General features: G+C 35.2%; 1 protein-coding gene across 1 annotated transcript; it reads left to right on the top strand.

The window, feature by feature from the left end:
* SNX13 (sorting nexin 13) lies at positions 1 to 19,682 on the top strand (the record flags this gene model as incomplete). The annotated part of the gene is made up of 14 exons (XM_009585306.1): positions 1 to 113; positions 5,179 to 5,268; positions 5,678 to 5,799; positions 8,226 to 8,347; positions 8,505 to 8,606; positions 9,224 to 9,312; positions 9,733 to 9,816; positions 12,283 to 12,421; positions 12,973 to 13,061; positions 14,201 to 14,300; positions 15,271 to 15,464; positions 17,077 to 17,181; positions 18,748 to 18,880; positions 19,621 to 19,682. Coding segments are annotated over exons 2-14 (1,419 nt in total), but the record flags the coding sequence as incomplete, so codon positions are not given.
* Between the last annotated feature and the right edge of the window lie 4,405 nt (positions 19,683 to 24,087).

The raw sequence follows: 24,087 nt of genomic DNA, 5'->3' as shown, positions 1-24,087 counted from the left end.
TCCGTTTTAGGGGTTTTGTGGTTACTCTTTTATTTGGAAAAAGCAACTCAGAAAAATACCTTGAGCAGTGTGAACATTCATTTCTTCCTTGTACATCAGTTGGGATCCCTAAGGTAAGGAGAGTTTACTGGTCTTAACTTCTAGGTCAGATTTTATAACTTTGAAAATTAGAATAACACTGATCAGTTTTAATCTGAGAATTGTTCCCATTTCCCAGGGTAAAAGAGCCTGCTTTTATGTTTTGAGTCAGCTGCAATGTGCAAGTGAAATGCAAGATTTTTTTCCTTTTTGAAATACAAACTTTTTAAGCATGTATGGAAGGTTTGTTTCAAGTATTATTTCTGGCTTGATTATGAGCAATGAGTAAGATGTAACTTGCTAATATTATCTGTGAGGGAATTACTAAACCGTTCCTTTCTAGACTACTCGTGTGTGTTGTTTTTTTGGGGGGGCAGTGGTAGCTCCTTCTTGCTTTTTCTTGCAAGATAGTCATGACTATTTAGGATTCTTCCATCACTGGATTTGTAGTCTCTCCAGTTTTGATTCTTTTGATTGATTGTGGTCAGAAAGTTGCTTGCCTGACTAAGAAGATTAAAGTGTTAGTGAAGTCTAGATTTACAGTACATCAGGAATGTAGAAGTTGTTATCTTTGGCTATCTTTAAGACCAAGCAAAAATCCTGGAAATGCATACATAAATATGGAGTAGCAATAGGATCCCCTTTTCAACTCTTTTCTTTTTTTCTGCATTATTAACAGGCACATCATTTTGGTTGATGGACCTAAATTCAGGTTTCCTAATTGGATAAATCTGCATCTGTTTAGTACACAATAAATTCTTAATAGCCAAGAGGTAGAATTTCTAGGAATTCCTGGTTTATGAACCAATATATCTTGGCAGCTCAGAATGGCAGGTCACTATGCTTCATGTTGTCTGTGAAAGTGGGGGGGGGGTGTTCAACTTTCTTATCAGTAGCACATAGAAATAAATTTATTTTGTGATTCAGCAGTATGTTTTCTAATCACAAAACTTTTATTGTTACTGGTTCATAGCTCAGTTGGTAAGTGGCCTTTTCACTTAAGTCTTTGAATCTGTTGAGAGAACTCTGGAACTTAAGTATATTCTAAACCATAAAGTAACATCACTGGTCCAAATGAAAAATACAAAGTTTAAGGCTGAAAAAGGGCAAGTCAGCAATCAACTAATGATTCTGTTCCATTAATGAAGCCTCATTTTAGGGGACTAAGGTTCTTGGTGCTATATAGACTTCAGTGCTTATATTACATGGATTGCAGAGTGTTGCTCATGTCTCACGTTTTGAGAGAAGATTTACAAGAAGTTTTTCTCTTTTAAATTTCCTCTACATTGCTGAAACTTTTTTTAAGTTAACGTTACTTTTTTGAGCTCAGTACATATGTATGCTCTGCTTGCTTTATAAAAGAATAAAATGTTGTGGGGGGGAGGGGTTGCATAATCCTTGCAAATTCAGTAGTTTGACTTCTGATTTGAGTGTGGATTATTGACAGATCACTTTTCTCAACTGACCTGTCCTGACTAATCTCTGGATTTAAATTTTGTAGTGCAAAGGTATTTATTTTTAGCTGGCTTACCAAATGCTGTTTGAAGTTGTTCTCCAACTAAAATCTGTTTGTCTTCTACAATAGTGTTTTTTATTTTTTTGCCACTGTATTAAAATAGCACTAGCCAGTTTAGCTGAGTTTCAGTAGCAGTGCAAGAAGAGATGAGTCCTAACCAAAACCAAATGTGTGGTTTGCTTGGGATTCCTATTTGCCATTTCTGTATTAAATTTCTGCTGACTTATCTTTATTGGAAAGTAATAGTTTTTAACTTGAAATTGTTTTCATGTTTAAAACCATTGTGTGGCCCTAAGTGGTCTATCTTGAACAGTGAATATTCTTTCAAGTGGCGATAGGCTAGTGTATAGGTTATGCTTCTTCCGTGAACCAAGTACAAACTGAATTCACCTCAATATTAAATTTTGTGATAGTGTATTTTGAAAAGTAATCTGATGATATAGGTTCTTTATAAGAAGCTCTTTTCCCCAAAGGCGGTCAGAGTTTTATCAATTGGTTTGAGGGTTTTTTGTTGTTGGGGAATTTTTTAGGCCAAGATGAATGTTCAAATGCTTGATTTTAAAGAAATCAGTTATAATTTGGAGCACCAAAATACTGGAAGGAAATAATGTGTAGAATGTACCAGACTCTAAGTTACAACACAGGATTTGGTGCTGATAGGTTTCCTTGGTTGCCACTTGTTATACTTATTAGCAAATATATAATGAATGCCTCACGTTAAGGAGAAATAGTTATGTAAGTTTGATGGAAGATTATTTATTATTTACCTTTCTGCCTTTTTTTTTTAATTATTTTGCATACACGCAGGGAAGTTTAAAAATTAGGATTAGACTTGCTTTTCCTTTTGCAAGTCTCTTTTATATAACTTTTGTGTCCGGAATGTACTGGATGATGCCGTAATGTACTGGCTCTGTAAAATACACAATTGTCTGCAGGTTTATATTAAAAAAATGTTTGAATGAAAGGCAAGTTTAGAGCCTTCTGAACTGTTAACTGGAACGCTATTTTCAATAAAAATTATAGATTCAGTCCAACCTTAACAGAAGTGTGGAAAGTTCAGTTATTATCATAACTGATGTCTCTTTTGCTTCGTCCAAAAGACAAGGAGTTTCTGTAGGCTGGGTACAATATTGCCAAATTACTGTAAGATAACAGTGATAACAACTTATAAATGCTAGTTGCATATTTGATCCCTGACTAGTCTCTGAATCTCTTTATTTTGAATCAGTTGGTCATATGCTATGTTATGGGTTTGATGCAGACGTGTAAATCCCCTGTGTCTTGTCCACTCGTGAAAGCCTGTGACCGCAAGTATGTGATTTGGGAAATAGTGGCATGGTCCAAATGAGTCATTTTTCATATTTAACAGTTACCTAGCATAGTTACAAAAAAGGACTTCAAAATTATCTATTAGTGCAGCAAAAGTCTGAAGTCTACTCAGTCACTGCAATTATGTGCTTTTGGAGCCTGGGTTTCTTTACACTGTGCTGCATTTCGCTTTATGGAGTGTATGTCCCACGTTCCTCATAAGTGCTTCCTACCTGCTTAAAATGAAGTAAGTATTTAGCAATATTTAGCAATATTAAGCAAATTTAGCAGTAACAAGTGATGTTCATTTTTCCTAATTAATGATTTAATACTGGTAGAGTATGTCAGCCGAACATTGTGTATGAAGTGACAGTCAAATAGGACAGTTTTTTTCATGTGAGTTGGGTCCTTCCTTTAAGTCAGTCTTCTAAGTCAGTGCCTGGAAGGCCACGCTTAAAACTGGCAATGCCTTCCAAGTGAGAACTACGGTCAGCTGTTGTAGCTGCAATGAAATAAAAGCAGATATTCTAAATTTTAGATGTCTTCAGACATATCAAAAGCAAATGAAATTATACTGCATGTACATAAACATTTCACTGGAGAAAAAAGAATATGCAAGAATGGTCTAACCTTGTAGTTGGCTCTGCTTTGAGCAGAAGGTTGGACAAGATGACTTCCTGAAGTCCAGACCCAAACCTGAATCCTATGAGCCTATGAACATTCAGATTTTTACCAAGTAACCTTGCATATTCTCTGTGTGTACCTCTCTCTGTTTCTTCTGGCTGCTGCTTTTTTCACTGCTGCCTTTTCTTCAATGTTTCCCAAATGTGGTTTTATGCATGCAGTCCTCAAACTTCAAAACTCAATCTTTTAACAATTTTGTTTGGCAATTTGAACTATGCTGTGCTTAGTAAAAATATTTAATTATTCCATTCTTTATTTTTTTGGTATTTTTGACACTGTCAAGACAGAAATATTTTCCAAATTCATTACTATATAGCTGGAGTATTGTTTGAATATGAGTCAACTTTATTCATATTAAAGTGGCATTGAACCTTTCCCTTGTCTTAAAAGTTAAAAAATATGCAGAATTTTGCAACAAAATACTACTATGTTGTGATACAGAGTTGGTTAAGTAGGAGAAGGAATGTTTTCTGGCCTCAGGTATTTCTCTGCCATTCCCTGTTAACTGGTTTGAATGAGAGATACCTAGGGAGAATCATGTAGAATAGAAACGCTGGACATATGGTTTATAATTTTTTCATTTATGGTTTTTGGCAGTTCTTCTGTGTTTCCGATAGTCATAAGTTTCTCTCTAGATCAAGGAATAAAATAACTTGATTTTTTTTGAACAACAGTGTAGGTTGTTGGGTTGTTATTTCTGTGAAAATAAAGGGGTTTATTGCAGATTTCATCTTAAGTTTGTAGGTAGACACTGTATTAGTCCACAGAGAAGCACTGATAAAGGGTGTTCTCTTTCAGTATGTCACTTGCCAAAAAGTCAGCTCTGATGAAGTCATTCCTGGAGTTAACTGCTCTGAGTTGCAAGTCCTTCTATAAAATAATTTTTTACCCCCTCATCAATTACTTTTTGAAGACTCATCTGTCAAGTAGTGATGGTAAAAAAGAGTAATTTATCTTCTGGCACATAGAATAAACTGAGATGGATAAAGAAACAGAGAGAACGCCTCCCCACCCCCCGAGCTGAGCAATTACCTGCCTGAGGTTGCACAAGAAGTTCATAATCAAGTATGACACTGGGGTCTTACCCACAAACTATCTTGTGCTGCTATCGTGTCCCCCCCTTCCTCCTTTTATAACTATTGGAGTTTTATTTCCTTCTGATCTAGTATTTTAGCAAACTTGCTCCTTTACAGTAAGCAAGAAGTAGGTTTTCAGGTTAGTTTCTCAGTGTTATTTACTATATAGTGAAAAATACAGATATTATTGTTGCCCAGAGAGGTTATAAATGCCCCATCCCTGGAAACATTCAAGGTCGGGTTGGACGGGGCTCTGAGCAACCTGATCTAGTTGAAGATGTCCCTGCCCATTGCAGGGGGGTTGGACTAGATGACCTTTAATGGTCCTTTAATGGTCACCCTTTAATGGTGATCCAAACCATTCTATGATTCTATCTTATCTACTCTATAGATTATAATAATAGGGAAAATGCTGTATAAAGTCATTACTGGAAGTATTCATAAATCATAAACAGTAGAGCTGATTTTTAATTATAGCTAAAACCTGCAAAGTTACATTTCCTAATCTCTTTCAAGTGCATAGAAGAAATGAAACGTGAAGCCAGACCTATTAAGATTGACAGAAGACTGACAGGTGCAAATATAATTGATGAGCCTTTGCAACAGGTAATTTCTAACCAGGACTATTTAATCTATTTTTATTTTTGCAAGTATTGACTATGTAATATCTAAGTAGTTGAGAGACAAGTAGAAGTGGAGAAATTTTATCATATTTGAGAGTGGTAAGTGAAAAAACATTGAGAATGGGCCAGGATATTGGGCAATATTTGGGTCTGTTTTCTGTATATTATAGTTTCTCAGCATAGCGGTGATGAATGCATGTAAACCAATATGAAAAAGAGGTTTCAGTATGTGACTTGTATTGTTTCACTCTGTTTCATAATGGTAGGGGGAGCATGGTTCGCTGTGTTAGCCTTTTAAGACTGCTGTTGCATTATCAGACACAAAAAGCTATTTTATCTTTTGTTGTCTTTTGTTCATTAGTTCATCTTTCTTTTTTCCTTTCCAATTTCAGGTAATCCAGTTTTCCCTGCGAGACTATGTGCAGTATTGGTATTACACACTAAGTGATGATGAATCATTTCTTCTGGAAATCAGGCAGGCTCTTCAGTATGCCCTTGTTCAGTTTTCTGCCAGGTAAGATTATTTGTATTTACATCAATACACTGTCTAAGCAAGCGGACAAATACCTCTGTGGGTTGTATGGTAGTAGATAAACTTAATCTTTTATCTATTGGCATAGTGCAGTGCATTTTACAGAAAGAAGATGTAAAATTTTTAGCTCATAATCTAAGAACTACGGTCATTTGCTGGTCCTTAAGGAATGAATGGAGATGATGTTTGTAGTCATGGTCTTTTGCAAAATGGCCTTTTCAAAATTTTGGTTAATGTCTGAAAGTACTGAATAGCTCTTTTTCTGCAACTTAAGCATTGAATTGCATGAATTATCACCTTTTTATATGCAGGTCTGTTTCATGTAAACAGCAGGGCTATTCCCAGCGTAAGTCAACCTGAAAGCCTTTAATTCAAATATCTCTATCAGCTCAGATAACTTCTAAAAGTGGTCTTGCTCTTCAATATGTAAGAACAATGAGTATTTTCAAAGGAATAGTAATCTGGGGAACAAAATGATACATCACATATGTAATTCTTTTTAAAAAATAGAGTTACTTGGTTCACAACAAATGGATAGTTTGTTAATTGTCCCATGTTTTTCCTGCTGTTGCTTAATCAAGAAGCAGGAAGTCAGGGAACTTGTCTGCAGAATTCTTTATCATCTTTAATATGGCTGAATACTTAGCCAAGGTACCACATAGCTTTATATCCAACTTCTTTATTAAGTAATGATTTCAGGTATTCATCCCACTGTGCTGATTGTTACCTGTTTTCTCTTCAGAAGAGGTTGTGGGTCATCTAAATATAATAAACCTCTTAGTAATTTTGAGTGTGTGGTGTTATTCCCTCCCTCTATTGACTTGAAAATGCAGGTCTCTGTGCTTTTCTGGCAAGAAAGGTCAAAGATGGAGAGCGAAGTTTAATGCTAGGAAAAATTAATTATAATAAAATTGTATTGATTGTGAAATAATGGAAATCCCAGGAAACAGTGTTGGAAATAGTGAAAACTAGGCTAAATAAACAGTTGATTACAACAAGCAATCTGTGCTTACATGAAATGTAATGCTGCCCAACTGTGGTAGTTTTGTCTATTTGGTGAAGCTACTTCATTGAACAGTATCAAGTGCTGGGTTTGTGTCAAAGCAGGTCAAGCTATAGCCAACTTAATTTTTTTTCCTACAATACTATAGCTGTTCAAAAATAGCCACTGCTCCTGTGCAGTTGTGTTCTTCTGTACAAATCAAATCTGTTTCACAAGGCTGCAGCAGTTGATTGTTGTTGTTAAGAGAAAATGATCTAGTGTATTTATAATGATTGTAGTTGGATATAGCTGTAGCAGTCTTAGATTAGTGCCATCATCTCTAACTTCATATACCCTGTGAGCTTCTGGAGAGAATGAGTACAGCAGGATACTTTTTTCCTTGAGAGTTGCACATTTGGAAGAATGATGTAAGGCTGCCACCTAGTGTGTTTGTATGATTTGTTGACTGTGCGGATGGTGGATCTGGATTATTGATGGTTTTGGTTGACTGCCCTTTGACACAGCTCCGCTTCTTATTTCCACATCTAGATTTTGCAGTAGGCCTCTCTCTCTCTCTCTCTCTCAGTTCCTTATCCCTTTCTCCCTTTTTGAGGGGAAAAAAGCAGGTGAGGGAATAAACACAAAAAAGGAAGTGGTGTAGAAGGATTCTGCTATAGCAAAGTAGGTATCTGAGAGGATTCAGGTAGTGGAATACTTAGTGCAGAGTAAAAGCCATCACTAACACCTAGCTGATTAAACCTATAACTCACAAGTGCCTTTCTAGTTTGGCTGGTAAGGCATGGACATCATAAGAATATCTCTGCATCTTTTTCATACTACTAATGAAATGGTTTTATGCAAATGTAAGAGTGACTATTTTCTGACACAAATCTATGTGCGTTGTTGGAGATTCACGCTAACAACCTCTCATAAGCTGTGGAATCAATTGTTAATAATGTTACGTTGCTTGTAGTTTAAAATGAAATGTGTGCTTTCTCACTCATGCATATACTGCAAATTTAGAAGAATATTATTTTGTTTAGGTGCCTTCCAAAATGATAGAAAGTATGGCTGGAAAAGACCTGGGGAGTATTTTAGTTTTAGGTTGTAGATGCTCATAGACTATTTATATCAGGGTTTTTCACAGATATTTGACAATATCATGAATCAGAACACTATTTCCAGATATTAATGTTGACCTTAAAGTAAATCAAGCATAAATATTAATGTCATGTGAGAGTGGTGTTTTACAATGTTTTATTTGTTTTCAGTGAATAGGTGATTAGGAGACTGATTTATTTCTTTGCTTTTCGATGTTTATTATCAGTGTGGTTCTTGGCAGAGATGAAGGAGAGGTAGATATTTATTATTGTTCTTTGTATTCAGGATAAAATAATTTATTTTCATGGATGCCCTTTTCTAATAGGTCAAAGGAAACAGACTGGCAGCCTTATTTCACTACACGACTTGTTGATGACTTTGGCACTCATCTTCGAGTTTTCAGAAAAGCTCAGCAAAGAATAGCAGAGAAAGGTGATCAGATGAAAGGTAATGTTAATGGTTTAAATATTTTTTGCTTTGAGTCTGAGTAGGCAGGTATCTTACATGTGTGAAATATAGTTAGCTTTATTTTATTATTCAAGTTTACTCTCAAGTTTCCGATATTTACAAAAAAGTATGTTTCTTTTTATTTTCTTTTGTATAGACCAAGCTGAGGAACTTGTAGATACATTCTTTGAGGTTGAAGTTGAAATGGAAAAAGAAGTCTGTCGTGATCTAGTCTGCACTTCTCCCAAAGATGAAGAAGGTCTCTCAATATCATCTTCTGAAGTTTAGTATAGCAGACTAAATTAAATACTAACAATTGTGTTAACAATATGAAATATACTGAAATCTTAGCATGTGACTTTCAAAGCTATACTATAATTATGTACATATGTAGCTATTCCTCTTTTCATTGGAATAATTTTAAGGTAGAAATATATTTTCTGGGAGGCAGGGGATGGCTTTGCAGATTCTGATTGCTTTTTGTTAAATCTGCATTCCTTATCACTATTCCATAGTCTTCATTAAAAAAAACAGTTTTTCTTTTTGGGCAAAGTGTGAAGGAAGGGAAAAAAACCCTGTATATGTTAAATAAGGAAAACACATTGGAGTTAGTTTTTTGGTTCTTGGAATTTGGCTTTCTTTTGTCTTGGGTTTGAGACTCTAGATCTGTCTCAGGTTTACATCAGTGCTGTGATGCTTGAACTATAAGAATATATGTGACTGTGTAATTTAATTTCATTTTAAGGATTTATCTGTTGGTTTGGATTTATCTGTTGGTTTTTATGATGTCAGATAAGATGTGAAATAATATAAAATTGTGCTGAGGGTTTTTTGGTGTGACGTGTTGTTTTGTTTTGTTTTGTTCTCCCTCCCTAGGATTCCTAAGGGATCTGTGTGAGGTTTTACTGTATATATTGCTACCTCCTGGAGACTTCCAGAACAAGATCATGCGATACTTTGTCAGGGTAAGTATGAACTCTAAAAGCTATCCCAAATCTTTAGTTTAATACTGTCAAAAATTATAGATCTGAGCTGGTAGTCTTATTTTAATTTGTAAAATTGATCTAATTCAATATTAGGCTATTTTAAATGCAGTACAATCTTGAAAAGTATTTAATAGCAGAGAACAGTTTGTGTGAAATGTTTTTGAAGTTTCTTTTAGCTCTAGCAACATTAGAAAAGCATGATAAAATGGAGGTTGTTTTTCTTGAGATATAACAACATCTAATTCTAATTGGAAGGGAATGTGCTGGTGCCTTTTGAATGTTTTTTGTAATTACACATTTTTTTATTTAGCCTCTACACAGTAATTTTTAAATTGTTGCAGTTGTATTTAGCTTTATGAATAAATGTATAAAAATGATTTATTGTATTTTGTTTTTCAGGAAATCCTCTCCCGAGGAATTCTTCTTCCATTAATAAACCAGCTCAGTGATCCTGATTATATTAATCAGTATGTCATATGGATGGTAAGATTTATAATGTTTAAAAGGAATGATATTTCCAGAATATGTTCATATAAAGCTTTACTTGTGTTTCCTGTAATCATAGCAGATAGATACCTGGTAGAAAAGTTACTAATGGATATATTGGCAGAGATAGTGAACTTATGGCTGCTGTACTAAATTTTTTATATATACATAGAGAGAGAGAGAGATATACACACACACGCACACACACTCTATCTCTATCTGTATTATCTGTACTCTGTGTTGTGGTTGTTAGGCAAAAGTTGGCGGACTGAGGGCAGATGTATGGCGAAGTGTAAAGCTGAGTCCTCTGACTGTTGTAATTAGCTGTTCAGGAAGTATGGCAGTAACCTTGAAAGTTTTCTTTCCTTGACTGTTTTTTCAGTGTGTCCCTTAAAGCTTAGGAAGCCTTCAGAATGAAAAGTAGTAATGTTGTGGGGTTTTTGTTGTTTTTTTGTTGTTGTTGTTTTGTTTTGTTTCTGGTTTTTGCCTCTGCTAAGGAATCTCAGGGTGGGGTTTTTTAGGGATATTTGTGGTAGCTCTTAATAATTTAACTGAATGGGAAGAAATAAAGTCTTTACTTCAGTATCTCTCTAACGCACCTGCAAAAAAAAAAACACTTTTAAAGAAATAATATGTAGTAAAATTAACATAAATAGAATATTCACACTTTAATTAATGTTACTGATTTTTTGCAAAGCAAGTTGAAACTTACTCTTACAGTTTATTATCCTTTGTAGGTCATGAGTCAAGTTTTAATTTTTTTTTTCCTTTCTTCACATTCTCTCTACATTTATACATATATTTTAGTCTTAGAGCATGCATTCAAATACTACACTGAAAACAGCCTCAGGAGTTCACAGTAAAAATTCTTGCATATGGAATGAATTCAAGTGTACATGTACAATGTTTCATTCACTCCAGCCACCTCCATTTTATGTAAAAGTTTGCATGCTGCTTTTCTTACAGGAACCTAGCTTTAATATGAAAAAACTACTGCTGCTCATATGGATCAAGCTTTTAAATTTTTGTTTCCCCTTTCCTCCTACGCATGTTCTTTATTTACTGAGCACTGCCCCCAGCTGCATCCAAAGATAGGTTTTTATAAAGCTTTCTGTTATGATGGTGATGTCCCAAATATTAATTTTCATAATTGCTTTCTGAGATGAGGAAGTAAATGTGCTGCGGGAAAGATGAAGAAGAATAAATGCTTTAAAAAATTTAGTACAAGTCTTATGAAGATTGTTGCAGAAATTAGGGTCAAAAGTAGAGATGACTCAAATTCTGGTTCCTTTTGGAACCTTTGACGTGAAATCAGATTTGAATGAAAAAAATTGATTTCTGAAAATGAGAAGTTCAATTCCATGTTTCTAGGCACACCTTAGTTCAATACTAATTCTCTTGCAGTAAAATATAAAGCTTCAATATAAAATTAGAAGTTAATCCAAATTTGTCTCTTCACTGTGAAATTCACATTTTTACAAAATGTTTGAAGTTCAAGTATTGCTTGTACTATTACTTTTAAAAAAAGCAGGAAGATTTTTCCATTAACTTTGGTCAAAGGTATTCACTCTTCATTCTCTGTGCTTGTGCAGCTCATGTCAATGCACTTCTGCAGTACAGACCAATTATTGCATTTCCATATCAAAGTGAGCATTTATGAAGGATGTGGGTGAAATGACTTTTTTTAGCTTCAGATGGTAAAGGCATCATTAGAGCTGAACCCTCTGCACCTGCGTGCACATGCTGTAAAGCTGCCAAATGTCCCCTGATCTCCATGCTGCATTCACAACAGTTTCCAGTGATCTCGGCAGCGCAGCAGGCTTCCTTCACTTGCAAAAATTCCTTTGAGTCCCCAGAGCGGGTTCACCCTGTGCCAATACTGGGAAAACAGTATGTATTTGAAATAGCTTAGTAGTATTTACAAGAGGTAATTAGGGTTTCAGAGAGGATATTAATTCAGTCATTTCCTTTTTTTTTCTCTCCAGTAGGTTATGGTTACATTGTAGAATGTTTTAATTCTTGTTGTAATTCTGTATCTTAAGAAGCCATTACATTGGGAGCCATTACATGTACACTTGCAGGGGACCTTGGCAAAGCTGAAGGCTTTTCAGTGGTCTCACCAGTTTCTGCCTACTTAGCTAAGGAGATGAGTAGTAGCAGAAGAAGGTGGATTTGGTTTTGGACAAGATCTTTATTAAGAAGGTTGACAGACTTTCCGTGTGTCTTTGTTGTACTTCCTGAAAACAGAAAATGATGGTGTGAAATAGATTTTGACTGTGTGCATGCTTCCTCTTTCTTGGTCCATGTACAGTTTTAGTATCAAGAGGAGGGTTTAGAAGCATCAAAGTGTTTTCAAAATGCCACTTCGCAGTGCTGTGTCAAAAGAATTCAGTTAATGAAAAAAAATCACGTCATCTGCTTTTACCTGTTTTGCATTATTCACACTAAAATTTTCTGTTTCAGATTCGTGATTCCAACTGTAACTATGAGGCCTTTATGAATATTATTAAATTAAGTGATAATATAGGAGAGTTGGAAGCAGTGAAAGATAAAGCGAGCGAAGAACTACAGTATCTTCGATCTCTAGATACAGCGGGAGATGGTTAGTACTGTATTGTCGTACAAAATATGAAATGCATTTGCCAGCACGATCTCTGAAGAAGGTTAAAAAAAATTTAGAAAATATAAACTCTGATGCAGCATAGTATAAAATACTTTGTTATTTTAAAAAAAAAAATGTAAATTGTTAAAACTTTAATCTTCTTATGTGTTGAAAAACAGGGTCCTTCTGTATGTGTCTCGTTTTTTGTTGTTTTGTTGTTGTTTGTTTGTTTGTTTTTAATATAGACTAATTGGTTAGATATATACGTCCATTGAATTGAAACTTGCCTGACTGGTGGTTCCGAATTTCAGTAATACTTTAGGTATTAATGGGTAGTCAGTTAACAGTTGATCTGAAAAAGGAATGAGAAAAATATTTCTTCGTGTTCACTTTCATCAGTAAGGTATTTAAACTGAAAAAAACCCTTCTCTTCAAAGCTGATGTGTCTTCTATGTGGTATGTCAATTTTTGTATGATTTTTTTAGAGCATTTCAGAACAAGAGTTTACTTACTCATCTGCATTGCTTAATCTTGTTTGGTTTTGCTTTCAGATATCAACACTATAAAAAATCAAATAAACAGTTTATTATATGTTATTAAAGTATGTGATTCAAGAATTCAGAGATTGCAGTCAGGAAAAGTAAGTATTTTCAAATTATTTTAGTTCTGAAAGAGTGAAGTTGCAAATGACATACTGGTTTGGTCTAGCTTTTTAATTATTGCGTTTTGAAACAGAACTTGAGTTATGCAGTTATAGGGGTACCTTATACAACTGAAGTGACTCCTGTATTTGCAGTTTTAATATGGAAAAATTTTCTAAAGGTTCACATGTTAAGAGTTTTTTGGATTCTGGCTTTAGCAGTTTAGGTATGTCAGTACATCTTAAAACTATTCTTACCTTCTCAATACAAGAGTTAAACCAAAATATTACATAGATGCAAAGCATCTTTGTATTTATACACCTAGATTCCGTTCTTTTTTGCTGCTCCAGTGCATACCTTGTGTGCCTCAAGCTTAGTCTTTGGCAGAGACCTCTCTTCTTGTTGGTAAAGGTAACACTTGCTGGTTATTTTGCAATGCCTTATAGACTCCATGTATTGCCTTTTGTCAGACATGTTTACCTCTTTAGTTCAATGAAAAGCTGGAGGCAAACTGGATGTTAAATTTGAGAACCTAACGTTGTTCTGTTTGCTTATTTTATATTTTGTTTTATATTTTAAGGCTGACAGAGTCAGTATGTTTGACTTTGCTTAGTTTCTTCTCTCTTAATTGGACCTAGATGTGGCTCCAAGATAATGTAATCTTGTGCATATTGACTGTTAAAATGTTTTAAGTATTCTACAGCTGGATCCAGAAGCATTACTGTAATACCAAGAAATGTCATATTAACAGAAGAAAGTTGGGCAGTGGTGAACTTAAGTTGTGGTGACCTGCACCCCATGAAATTCTGAAATTAGTTCGTTTTGTTAATTCATGCTACTGTCACCATTGGTGAGGGATTTGGGGTTAATTTGACCTGTATAGTACTACAATAACAGCAGTGTTAAAAGCCAGCTTCCCAGGTAGCAGAAATCATCCATGTTGAAGGCAAATAGTTATGAGAACATGACCTTATGATCTTGAACTTCACTTATTAGTGATTGTGAAAATAGCACACCTTTGGGAGGCTGCTTTATTATCTATAATGTAAATTACTTTTTATTACGTGTGCTTTGTGGTAAGCGAAAGTTTTAAAATCTAATTTTAAAAAAATAGAGCCTATGAACATGTGTCTTACAGGAAATAGATACTGTGAAACTGGCAGCAAACTTTGGAAAACTTTGCACAGTCCCTCTGGACCATATTCTGGTAGACAATGTTGCACTACAATTTTTTATGGGTAAGTGTTAATTTATCTGATCTTTTTTATTTATAAAGAATATGCTAACTCACAGGACTGTATACTAGAAATCACTAAATATAGGTGTCTATTGAGAGCCAAATGTTTGTAAGCCCCTTGCCAGAGGAAACTAAAACCTTTTTTGCAAATCAGTCCATAATTAACTGTTAGGAGCACCTTACTTAGTACTTCTGAAAGCTTGTATCAAGCTTGTTTCAAGACTGATTTCTCTGTAAGACTGATCTTGCAATGTTTCTTAGTCTGTCACTTAACAAGTTCGTTCTGTTTAGAACAGAATCATTGCAAGAATTTGTTAGAGGTTTATGATTGGAATGACTGAAACTTATCACAATCATTAGTCTTACTTTTGCTGGTCTCACTGAAGCTAATAACTATATATTGAAGTTTAGAGGGCTACAAGGCTACTGAAGGTTGTTTGAGAAGCTAAAATATAGCAGTAATTTACGTACTATTTTAGGTTTATCATATAATCGAGAAATTGATAGATGCATTAAAGCATAATTCATTTTTAATACTTTCTAATGCTTGACTCTCTTCTGTGAATTAATTGGGCTGCTGCTGATCATCATGAAGAATATCGATCGGTTTTGTTGGTGGTGATAGTCCTTTTATTGCAGTAGATGCATGTGATTTGTTAAAATTCCAGTTTGAACTTCCTCTCAACTTGTATCATGCTGTACAAGCCTGTTTCATCCACACAGTAATGATGGATTCACTTTTTACACATGCATTTTAGGATTCAGTGCTTAGTTTCTAGACTTCGCTCCCAATTTTGTTCACTGATTATCACCAATATGTATATAGTGCTTTTTATTTTTTGACTCTAGATGACAAGTATTCCAGATGTATAACCAGATCCTAGAGTTCCATTTGTGGTTAACATCATAGAGAATTCTCATTCTAGGATGCACAACAATAACTATGGTTGTGTGGTGGGTGTTTTCTGTAGATTACATGCAGCAGACTGGTGGCCAAGCACATCTGTTTTTCTGGATGACAGTGGAAGGATACAGGGTTACGGCACAGCAACAGCTGGAGGTACTTCAAAGCAGGCAGAAAGATGGAAAACATCAGACAAATCAAACCAAGGGTCTATTAAGAGCAGCTGCATTTGGAGTTTATGAGCAATATTTATCAGAAAAGGTAGGAATAATTTACTTCTGCATTTTTTGGAATTTATTCTTTGTACAGATCCTTCTTTGGTAGTTATGGCTACATTAATATGAAATGGATGTGATGTAACACAAGTTGTTTCAAGTTGACATTTAAGCTATTAGTTGTGTATCTTCTCTCTCCTTATGTCAAGCAGTAGGAAAATGTCTTCCTCGGTGTTTCCGCCCCGCCCCTCCCCCTCCATTTAAAAAGGCTCATACTGGCACTGACTATGCTGTCAAATGCACTGAATGTGTTCGTCAGAAGCTGACTTTCTAGAATAGAGGAAAAACTAGAGAAAATGTGAAGACAGAATAAGAAATTCTGTCCCTTTGTGTATGCTGTTCTTTCCCCTTCCCCTTCCTTTTACCCTGCCCTCTCCTCCCCTTAAGAAGAAATGTTTTTAAAAAAAATGCAACCCAATATTTGTACAAACTTGAATTAAGATTGGGTTTTCAGATGAAATAACTTCCTGTGCCTCTCTACAAATGTCTGTATAAATTGCTCAAATATCACCATTGGGTGTCTTTCAATAGGCTAAGTTTGAATGCTTCCAATAGTCTTGTAATAATGGAGCCTTCTGTGAAGGATAACACTTGTCAACTTGCGTTAACAAAGCATCTTTGTTCTGAAGTTGTGTATGCATAAAAATCACACCTCAACTCACTCAAAAGCTTCCTTCAACAAATTATCTCTCATGTAATGCTTCTCTTTCCACATCATTTCTTTCACTTTGGTTTTTCACCTCAGTAGTCTATCGATATGGTGATCTATCAGAGCTTGCTCTGATGGGTTTTTCACCTCAATAGTCTGTCGACATGGTGGACTGTGCAGAGCTTGCTCTGATGGGTTTTCGAGCTGACTGTGAATGCTCACCAGTTTGAGTCAGAAGCCACCTAACACTGGAGCTATTCCGAAGCTGATGAACTCAGCCTCTCAGCTGTGCTATCAAGTGAGCTATGTTGGGTCTGGTTCAGTGCTGGCTCCCTGTCTCTGTTACAGAAAATGGGGGAAGTGTGTGAACTTGGGCCCATCTAAAAGAATGCTTAATGGGCAGTGGTTTGAAATATGTCATACCAAGGGGCGACTGGGAATCTGGTGGCTGATATAGTTAGTGTGCTGGTAGGTGTAGTAGAGTCTGCATAAAAAGCTACCATGATTACAGCTACTGGTAATCTCTCCAGAAACTGGCAGAGTTGACAAACTGTTAGCCTTTCCTCAGATGCTTCAGGACTTCATCCATTTACTTTCTTACTCGCTTTTTCTTAATTTCTGAATCTCGACCTTTCTATTCATAAATAAATGAAATCTGTTTTTAAGACTGAGTAAATCTGGTTTAGATATTGCTTCAGAATAATTTGGTTTTGAGGTGATTCTTAGTATTTAATCCTGAAACTTCTGAGTTCTAATACAAACCCTGAACTTAATTTTGGGGGGAGCAGGGGGTGTGACTCTGTTGTGTGTTCTAGACAGTTCTACAGATACTTATCAAGAAGAAACTTAGTTTACTTAGAGAGTTGCAGAATTGTATTGGATTTTATTTGTGAAAATAGAAGCTTTCTTATTTTTATGCTGCAAAAGTTGATTTAGATCTCTGTGACAGGCATCTCCAAGAGTAAATATTGATGACAACTTAGTAGCAAAACTGGCAGAAACACTGAACCATGAGGATCCAACACCTGAAATCTTTGATGACATTCAGAGAAAGGTATACTCTATTCATCCTGTATTTCATAAGAACTGTTAATGCTATAGAGTATTAAATGTCACTACAGCCATTGAAAAAGGAGGAAGGAACTCGAATATCTGAAACCTAAAACCTGTTTTACCATTTTCCTATTCTATAAAAATCATACTCTAAACTGCCAACTTCTGCTTAGCCATACATAGCCCATGGTTTTCAAAGCAATAGACAGAAAGAGTAGGTATCCTGTATGAAATGAATTATGAAGCACAATTTAGAATTACGGGATTATTATTTGTGTTTATGCACCAATTTAAGAAAAGTGTCTGTGTAGAATGACTAAGTGGTACAATTTTGGTCAGGTTTTAGCTCTCTTTTTCAAAGGTGGATGTAAGCGTGTTACCATATTAAATTCTATATCTTTTTCCAGAAGTTAATTTGACTGTTCTGTTTCTGCAAGCCTGCACAGTGTAGCACTCAGAAGCAGCAAGTACTGAAGATAAAACAGTCTTTTTATTACGTGCATACGTAGACCTTATCACTCAAGTCTAATATATATATATTTAAAAAAAAAGTGAATTATTAAAATTATATACCTAGTCTGAGAGATTTTTATTTTAGGTCATTAACTGAATGTTCTCATTCATGCTAAAAATTAGTGATACGAGCTGTAGAACTTAGAATCACTCTATTGTACTTGAGGCCCACATTTAAGACTAATGAAAACACCTTGTGAAATCTGTGTTGCCCAAAGTAGGTTACAAGGGCCTTGCATGTGATTTCTGCAGAAGAGCATAAACTTCTCATGTGTTACGAAAGAAATTGACTTCCTCAGACCTGCATGAAAATTGTTTCTATTCTTACCAGGTGATAGCACTTGCACAAAGTGTTCCATTAAAAAAAAAAAAGGAAAAAAAAAAATCATTTAAATATTCTGGAGTTGACATGAATATCCAAACATCATGAATTAATTCCCGCTACATACGGATACATGGGTGTATATGTACTGTCACTGCATAGGCTATATAGATAACTTTCTGAGGTGGTGTGGTTAAATCTTTATGAGGTAGGGTTATACTGTATTGGCTGAACTGGAAATTTTCAGGAAAGTAGTATGCGGTGTCTTCCCTCCCTTCCTTTCCCTCTTCTCACCTCTCCCCCTAAGTGTTTGCAGGTCTATGTTTATAGTTTATCAACAAAGAAGGACTCAGAGAGAGAACCTGTTGTGAAATCGGTAAAGACCAAGTATGTTTATAGTGCAATTGGAAGGGTTAAGAGGAGAGGAAGGAAACGTTTATAGTTAACATGCTACTTCCCTCCTTATATGTGCTTGTCTTGCTAGTTAGAAAGGTACTTTCTGACACTGTATTATACTTCTAGCACAATTAGTTCTCTTAACCTTTCAGTTAAGAGTAAGCCTGAATTGAAATTTGACAAACTCGCATTAGGGTTTTAAACCCTAATGGAAACCCAGAAACACATAACAGAATGCACAGATACATGTTGGTCAAGTAGAATTTATGAAAGCTTGTCTGATTAAATAAAAAATGTAATAAATATTTCTAAGATTGGCATTTTTATTTCAATAAGGTGTATGAATTGATGCTGCGAGATGAAAGATTCTACCCTTCGTTCAAACAGAATGTGTTGTATGTGCGTATGTTAGCTGAGCTGGATATGCTGAAGGATCCTAGTTTCAGAGGATCAGACGATGGTGAAGGAGGTGAGCTCTGTATCTGTAAGGGGGATTGCCTGGGACCATTCTTTTTTCTGCTTTAAAATGAAAATAAGAAAATTATCCACACTGTTTTTGAGAAATCAAAAAGTTCCTGTACTATCTCTGATTTTTAAATTAATGTTTCCTCCTTGTGCTTTTTTTGTAAACTGTTTTGGGAGTCAAATATGTAGTACATTTATTAATCTCATGTACGTTGTTTGTCAAGTCTTGGTAACAAGTGTGTCACTAAAATAAGTGTATGACACTTTCATTCTCACTTTTTATTCAAAAATATTTGAGGTTCTTCAGTTGGGTTGTTTTAATATGTAACTATACTCTTCATCTGGAAATAGAAATTGAAAGTACATAGAAAATGTGGCTTTTTAAAGCAATTAAAATCGTTCTTCTCGTTAACTGAAGTACAAATCTAATAGAAATTATTTAACAATTAAACTGACTCCTTAATGAAGCAATTTCATGTAGTGGTATAAGCTTAAGGAGGAATGTTTTCTGGAGTATTTCTTTCATATCTATAGCTGTGTAAACTTACATACATTTTCCTTTAGGTGTCTTTACTGGAAACTTGAAGTATTTAAATGTTGGGCGCAACATTTTGCCCAATGGCCACAGTTGTCCATTATTTTCCATAATGGTGTGTCTTTGCATTTTTATTTCTTGTGTGTGGCCCTACATTGGAGAAAATCTTCTAACCTGTTTTTTCCTTTTCCCTTCCTCAATGCTCCCAGAATCTTTTAATGGGTCTCCTACTGGCAGCATAAATCTGGTAAGAGCTTGGATTTTCTTTAAAGTTATTATTTTTTTCTCCCTAACAGGAGGGAAAGTGTTATAAAATAGTTTAAATTACGTACTTTAGAGGTTTTAGTTCACTGCAGTTTAATTTCTGAAAAAATTCTTGAATCAAATTGAAACACACATAAGGTATCAATTAATCTGTAAGATAAAACTGTCCCTTTTGTACTTTCCCCTGTGTTTAATGAAATTTTGCATTGTTTCTTACAGAAACAGTAATAATCTATAGTTAATTTATGCAAAGCATACTTTCTGATCCCTGTTTGTTTTTTTAAATAGACATAAATTTGGAGTTAGGTAATAATAGGTGAAAACAAATCCTTTGAAACTGAAATCTCAAAGGATTAGATTCAAATAAACTGTAAATGAAACATTTAATTAGTTTGGATTTTTTTTTTTAGTTGGACTTGATTTGGAAACATAAAAGTATCTGGAGTTTATTCAAAATACGAATCTTTGTTTTCCAATCTGACTTATTTCAATTTCAGTTTTTGTTTAGTTTTGTTTTTTTTTCTTAAGCAATTCTTGACTGGGTCAGTTTGTCAGAACCCTTTCTTTGTTACATGAATGTACCTAAATATTTGAAATATGCTTCTGCGTGTACTAGTGATTGCATATGTATGAAGAGAACTGTATACTTCTACCAGACTTTTTCCAAATAATCTGTCCCACATAGATCTTATTAGGTTTAAAATGTTTTAAACTGAAAATCAAGTCACAGTTATTTAAAAAGAAAAAATCATAAAAATTTTGATGTATTTCCTCCCCTCCCTCTTACTTGTTTCTTCAGACTATATGTATCTGAGCCACAAGATATGCAAGGTTCAATTGTGCATATAAGAGTATTTTACCAAATCTTCTAGTTTTAGAATGGTTTGCAATCTGCATGCAATTTCCTGGCTTACGTGATTCGTAGGCTCTTCTAATTCATTCTTGGAAGATGCTGTAGTTCTTAGGAGTTCTAGCGCATTGGTTAGATCATGCTTGCACGTAGAGGAGTAGAGTTTATTTTGTAAAGGAATACATTTAGCATAAATGTAAATGTGTTTCCATGTGGGGGTTGTTTGTTTGTGGTAGTGTGTTGTTTTTTTTTTTTTGAAGCTGGAATTTTTTTTCCTCTTGTTTTCTTCTTGTTTACATTTTAAAATAGGAAGAAAAGGGGAGGTGGTCAGCTGATACAATTTACACAAACGCCTATTAGATGCAGAAGGAAAACTTAATTTAGCCATATTTTTTATAAATTTACATATAATTCTGGTGACATTTCACAAGAGATTCTTTTAGTTGATTAATTTCTTGAAAAGATCTTTCACATGTCTCTTAAGTACTTTTTCTACGAATGTTCTGACTCATAATTTATAGATGGGGATTTGCCATTGCAGTGGCTCATCTGGCTAGCAGTTATCTGCTGCTTAGTTTCATGTGGCCCTTCCAAACTAAGGTAGAAAGCCTTAAAGCCTCTATCAAGCACTGTTGCAACACAAATAGATATTTGCACGGGACAGTTCAAAGTCTTGATTTTTGTTGTTGTTGTGAAAAGGATATTTGCAGAACATTACGTTTGTTACTTTTACAAAGAGTGAAGAACATTCTAGCAGAAATGCGTAATAAATCTCTGTATATGCAGAAGGACTTCTGCTTTCTGTTGTCCATATTGTTTGGGGGTTTCACTGCTTTTACAGGTGTTTGAATTCTGGTAGATTAGTTTTTCCTGGCTGAATTCCATGTCAAGAGTAAATTTCTGTACGCATAGTTTAGCTCCCTTGTGTTAGTCAGTTACATGAAGAAAAACAGACCTTGGAAAGGTTACTTCAAAGGTCAGGGAATTTCTGTACTTCTAGCTAATGACAATGCATTAAATAAGATTGGGTTGTGGTGTGATATTTTTGCTTTTTAATTTAACTTGTGTTCCTGTGAATATACGTAATGTCAAAGATATTAGGTCATATTAAATACAAACTGTCTGTTATGTTATCTGTTCGAGTTTCAACCATTTCATTTACTTGTATTTATTGTTGCTGTATAGTGCCTTGCCACAGCAGTTGAGTGTTTCCTAAAGTTTCCATTATAAAACACATCTGCAGTTTATACTTTCACTGCAAGAATGTATTTTAGGATTATTTGGAAGAGATGCTCAAAACTATTTTGAGCAAAAGTTATTTTACAAAAATATCTTCTTAATATCTGCCTTTTAATTTGACACGTTAGTCTACTATATTAAACCAATAGGGCATATAAGGGCATATACCAGGGGGTATAAAACATTAGAATATTTATAGGCTCTTGCAGATTTCATCTAAATGGATCCATAATGTGAGCTTTACATACTGCTTTTGCATTGAGTAAATAAAAGGAGTTACACTGGTGTTACATATCCAAGACCATGAATGGCAGCAGAACTGGGTTGAACTTCTGGCAGTCATTAGTACATGTCAGTTTGAACCCCATTCTGTTATCAAGAGGAAAACGGAACTGTTAGGGTGGCAATGAAGGGAGGTGGGGAAACAAAAAATAATGATGCCTTTTAAAAAATACAACAGTAGCTTAATGTCAGTATTTCATAGCGAACAAAACATTAGAGCGGTTGTCTTCTTTAATAACATCCCTTCCATCTTACTGATAATCAAATCCTGGAGCTCTCAATATCAAGCACTTATCCAATCTTCCACAAATTCCTGCCGTTCATCAGTCTCAGGTGATATTCTGCTTTTAAATTTGGACATTGCAGTATAGAGCACACCTTACAGGGTTATTGCTGTCCAAGGGTGACTTGCTTAGGAATGGACTAGGGAGAAAATCCAGCCCTATATCCAACAACGACCAGAAGCAAGCGTCTAATGAAGATTATAGGAGCAGTCCACTTATGGTGATACTTTACCAGAATACTCTCCAGCATCCAGTTACTTACAGATTTGGGAATTCTTGATGTAAAGATGATGTCTGCTCACAAAATATTTTTGCATGAATTCATCTGTTCTACCATTGAACAGACAAACTTCTAGCACTATAGCATGGCAAAACATATTTCCCACACAGGCTCCTCTTTCTTCTACCTTTTTTCAATCTGGGACTTTTGTACTGTGAGTCTACAAGCTGTGTCATACGATATTTAGGAGACTCCTTACTGCAATACATGTTAAAGCATAGTTAGTGTGTTCAGACCTTTTTAACAATGCCATTTATTCAGTATGTAGACTTTACAACAGAAACGTTATTCCCCTCGCCTTCCATGGTGGATATTTAGGCAGAGACTGATTGAGGTGATTGAAGCAGAGAAGAGCTGTTCTCTCTAGAGAGCTTGAGAAGGAAGAGTGGAGTATTGTGCAGGGATATCGTGGAGATTCAGATGAAGAAGGGGCAAGAGCAGAGTCTTTAACTTACGTTTTCAAGTCCAACCTATTTTTTTTCTTTTGATTGTAATCACATAAGATTGGTTTATGTTTAAGGAAACAGAGGAGTTTAGAAACTTGATTGATGTATATTGAGGTTTTAGTTTGACACAAGTACGGCACTGCTACACAGTAGGTCTGATTCTAGGTAACGTTTTGTGGCAACTCACTATTAAACTGGCTTGGTTAAATTATAAAAGATAGCTGCATATTAATTCTGAATGTGTATCTTTGAAAAATTTTAGAATTTTGGGATAAAATACATAAAGTAGCTGAGATCCCAGTGCCTATGGATTCTACTTAAGTACCTCCATTTTTTTTTTTTTTTTTTTTTTTTTTTAACCTGGTAGTTTAAGATTAGGATCACACGTGTAGTGGCTCATCCTCTATTTCTTTCAGTTGCATATCCAAGTTTTCCACCCAACAATCTTGCAGAGCTTTATTATGTTAAATCTTAGTAGTCGGATGTATTAATTTTAAATAATAGCAAAGCTTCTCTAAAAGATGCATTAGGCTTCTTTTGATCCCAATAATTACTGAATAGGGAGACAGGGCATTAGCCAGCTGAGGATGTACCTGTTCATTTTTTAGGAGGGAAGACATTTCTGAGAAAAGTGTTCACTGTTTTTTACATACAGCAGAGAAATTATTCAACTTTTACTGCACTGTAACTTTTGTGTAGTGCTTTAAGTCAGTTGAAAGAAAACAGAATGGAATAAAGATAAAACTAAAAATCTGTTATACATCTGTGACGCCCATCTACAAGAAGGACGGGAAGGAGAATCCGGGGAACTACAGGCCTGTCAGTCTGACCTCGGTGCTGGGGAATGTTATGGAGCAGATCATCTTGAGTGCCGTCACTTGGCACATACAGGACCACCAGGTGATCAGGCCCAGTCAGCATGGGTTTGTGAAAGGCAGGTCCTGCTTGACCAACCTGACCTCCTTCTATGACAAAGTGACCCACTTAGAGGATGAGGGAAAGGCTGTGGCTGTTGTTTACCTAGACTTTAG

This window comes from Fulmarus glacialis, unplaced genomic scaffold (assembly GCF_000690835.1).
Source record: "Fulmarus glacialis isolate BGI_N327 unplaced genomic scaffold, ASM69083v1 scaffold42429, whole genome shotgun sequence".
NCBI lineage: Eukaryota > Metazoa > Chordata > Aves > Procellariiformes > Procellariidae > Fulmarus > Fulmarus glacialis.
This window is presented reverse-complemented; position numbering and strand designations above follow the sequence as displayed.